Source organism: Octopus bimaculoides, chromosome 22 (genome assembly GCF_001194135.2).
Source record: "Octopus bimaculoides isolate UCB-OBI-ISO-001 chromosome 22, ASM119413v2, whole genome shotgun sequence".
NCBI lineage: Eukaryota > Metazoa > Mollusca > Cephalopoda > Octopoda > Octopodidae > Octopus > Octopus bimaculoides.
The window spans coordinates 27,827,942-27,831,823 of record NC_069002.1 but is presented as its reverse complement, the minus strand read 5'-3'; the positions used below and the strand labels follow the sequence as shown (position 1 = coordinate 27,831,823).

Here is a 3,882-nt window from a genome sequence, read left to right as displayed (position 1 = left end):
GCAGCTGACGCGAAACCTAGCCTTAGCATTGAGTAAGTAAAATTTCGGAATGTTACTTTTTATTTCTGTATTTCAAAAGTTCCTTTGTAATTATCTCATTTGATATTGTTAGATAAATCCTTTCATCATCGTCGTTTAACGTCTGCTTTCCATGCTGGCATGGGTTAGACGGTTTGACTGAGGACTGGCAAGCCAGAAGGCTGCACCAGGTTCCAATGTAATCTGGCAAGGTTTCTACAGCTGGATGCCCTTCCTGACCCCAGCCACTCTGAGAGGGTAGTGGGTTCTTTTTACATGCCACCAGCCAGTCAGGCAGCACTCAAATGATACTTCAAGCAGTAGTGGCATCGGCCACGACAATGATTTCACTTGACTCAACAGGTCTTCTCAAGCACAGTATATTACCCAATGATTGAAGAGTACTCTTAAATGGGCCAATTATGCAACACTGTCATAGGGCACAGCTACAGTCTCACTTAGCTTGTTGGATCTTCTCAAGCATAGCATATCTCCAAAGGTCTCAGTCGCTCATCATTGCCTCCATGAGGCCCAACGTTCAAAGGTTGTGCTTCACCACCTCATCCATACCATATCATTTCCTTACCATATTTTTATTGAATGGTAACTAACTTACAAACTAGCACTCCGTCAGTTACAATGTCGTGGGTTCCAGTTGATGTGATCAATGTAACAACCTACTTGTAAAATTAACTTGGAAGGGGCTGAGCACTCCATAGACGTGTGCCCTTAATATAGTTCTCAAGGAAATTCAGAGTGGCTGTGTGGTAAGTAGCTTGCTTACCAACCACATGGTTCTGGGTTCAGTCTCACTGCGTGGCACCTTGGGCAAGTGTCTTCTACTATAGCCTCGGGCCAACGAAAGCCTTGTGAGTGGATTTGGTAGACGGAAACTGAAAGAAGCCCGTAGTACAAGCTGCCAAAATTCCAGCTTGCAAATTTGACATATGCCGCACAGGGAGAGCAGAACATGTCAGATAGTACAGATGCTGTAGCTGTGGTCATTTATCATTGAGGTGTAGAGGTCATGTTTGGAAATTCAGTGAGAGTGCAAATTCACATGTGGTCTCCGGTTACATGCATACACACTTTGAGACAGTGTGATCCGTAGCAGCTCATCTTGTCATTCATTGTCAATCATCACAGAGGATTCAGTGACCAAGTCACCACCAGTTATCAGAGTACACGTAGCCTGGGTTTAAAGCGGGTGGTACTCCTGCTAGTTGACCCATAGCTGGGACCCTAACAGATGCTACTACTCCTGGTCAGAGTAAACCTGGAAACAAAATGGCTAAGAGGTGGTTCCCCACACTTCAAAACCTTAGAGCTCCTGAATCAGTCCCATTATTGGATGCAGTTTAAAGACTTACCCAGGACTACTTTGGTTTTCTTTGAGGCTTCTTGATTCTAATCTTTGCTCCCATGTTTAGAATTTCTTTTCCAAATCTTTGATAGACTTTAGACTTAATCATGAGAACCATGTTATCAGCATTCAGGAGTTCACCTGGACAGCTGATAATACCTCTGTTATAGCCCAGAGAACTGTAATAAACAGGAATGGAGTAAGAACTGAACTTTGTTGCACACTTACTCCTGCATGTTAAAGTCTTTGCTGAACTATTATCAATTCTCACCTAGCACCTCTGTATATGGCTTGCATAGTACCACAGAACCTGGTACCTTATCAAGACCCTTCACTTGATCAATGGATGCTTAGTATAGTGGTTTTGCTCTTAGCCAAGTACTTCTGTAGTTGTCTCCCTGGGGAAAAAACATCAGTGATACCCTGCTTTCTGACATAAAACCAGACTGCATCTTATCTACTCAGCTAAATCACTTGATAATCTTTCTGTTACATTGAATATCTGGTCCATTAGTATGATTTCTCTGTAGTTGCTTCTTTCTAGAACATCTCCTTAGCCTTTATAGCAGTTAATGATGATACTGCTATACCAGTGATTGGCTCAGACTCCATTCTCTTCTTTGATTTGCAATGTCTGTGATTAGTACATGCCCTATTTTGCCAGATGTTTTCTTTATCTCAGCTACTGTCGTAGTAATCCTTACCTTTATATCATTAATTGTGCTTTTATCTGTTAGCTGTCATCAGGTTATCAAGTTTTTTAATAATAAAAACAAACAGAGGTCTCAAGGTCTCTAGCTTCATAACCTTAATTGTATAGCTGTCAACCAGTTCTCAGTTTTTTTTCATACTGAAAATTAACAGAGGTCTCTAAATTACAGTGCCTTATATGAAATAATTTAATTCACTGGAAATACTTTCAAAAACAAATTCACAAATTCATGCAGCTGGATCAAATTAATAAAATTGAAAATAGGAAACTGATGCAAAGATGTGTAGTGATGGCTCAAAGAGTTTTTAAATACCTGGGTAAACTCATTGCTTATTATACAGGGTGCGGCAGAAAGGTTTCCTCGATATCAGTTTATTAACCTTTGAAATTGGGGCAACCGTTCTGCCACACCCTGTATCTCTTTATTAGTCTGGAAACTTCCTTCATATGTTAATGTATTTTTTTTATTTTTTAGAAATTTATTTGCTGGGATGAAAGTTATCAAAGAGAGAACATCATATTCAGGAAAAGAAATGAGAACTGACTGTGAGTAAAATTCTAAAAATGTCTTGAATGTATGTGCATTTATTAATCCTTTTGATACCAACTCGTCTGAGAGTACCCCTGGTTCTGTGACACAAACTTCAAGTCTTAATGTGATCTAAATTAAATCCTTCCATCAAAATTCCATGTCAGTATATGTTCCAAACACCAGTTTAATAATGACGAAAGTTATTTTACTAAAGTCGTCATTATTTACAAAGTTAATAGAAATAAAAGCAGTGTATTTTAACAGGAATATGGTAACAAGAGGATTGAAGAGTGAAGAAAAAGCGTTTAGCATATAAAACACATATCTTTAATATGGCTTTATCAGTGGAGCCATAACTGAAAAGAAAATTAAAGAGAAAGCTGCTTAGGTGATACAAACAGTTTTGTAAATAATTTTCAAGTTTTGCCAGCATGCAACATGGACATTAAATGATAACATTCTATCAAGGTGTTTATGGCAATATTTATTACTCTCACATAAAGAGGGAAGCATAACAGAGAAATAGACCTCAATTTAAATTATATAACTACATAAAAACAGAACATGAGGAAGAAGAAATAGAAATTGCAAATGAATATTCCTATTATCTTATAATTGTAAAGGTTCTCCGCAATTAAAATAATTAAAATTATAGATTTATTCCTTGTCATCATTATATTTAGCAAACAAAGGTAACACATTCATCTACTCCTAGTTTTTTTTAACAGCTATCAGGTCACAGGGCTTTGTACTTTGTCATGGGTCTTCTCTAGATCAACGAATGCTGAATATAGTGCCTTGATCTTAGCTAAAAATTTCCTCTGTAGTTGTTTCATGGGGAAGAAAACATTAGTGGGTACCCTTAGTGAGTGCTCCCTTCTAGCATAAAGTCGAACTGTATCTCATCATCATCGTTTAACATCTACTTTCCATGCTGGCATGGGTTGGATGGTTCAACTGGGGTCTGGGAAGCCAGGAGGCTGCACCAAGCTCCTGTCTGATCTGGCAGTGTTTCTACAGCCGGATGCCCTTCCTAATGCCAACCACTCCATGAGTGTAGTGGGTGCTTTTTACGTGCCACTGGCACAGGGGCCAGAGGAGGCTGGCAACGGCCATGATCGGTTGGTGCTTTTTACATGCCACCAGCACAAACGTCAATCAAGGCGGTACTGGCATCGGCCATGCTCGCATGGTGCTTTTTACGTGCCACCGGCATGGGGATCACAACCACAATTTCCATTTGATTTTCATTTTGAT

At 39.3% G+C, this 3,882-nt stretch overlaps 1 protein-coding gene across 1 annotated transcript in view; it reads left to right on the top strand.

The window, feature by feature from the left end:
* The window catches only part of LOC106881734 (28S ribosomal protein S31, mitochondrial), a 24,584-nt gene that overhangs the window by 9,451 nt on the left and 11,251 nt on the right, over positions 1-3,882 (top strand). Inside the window, exon 3 of the mRNA XM_052975667.1 lies at positions 2,569-2,639. Within this exon, the coding sequence (XP_052831627.1) occupies positions 2,569-2,639 (71 nt within the window). The remainder of the gene's footprint in view (positions 1-2,568; positions 2,640-3,882) is intronic.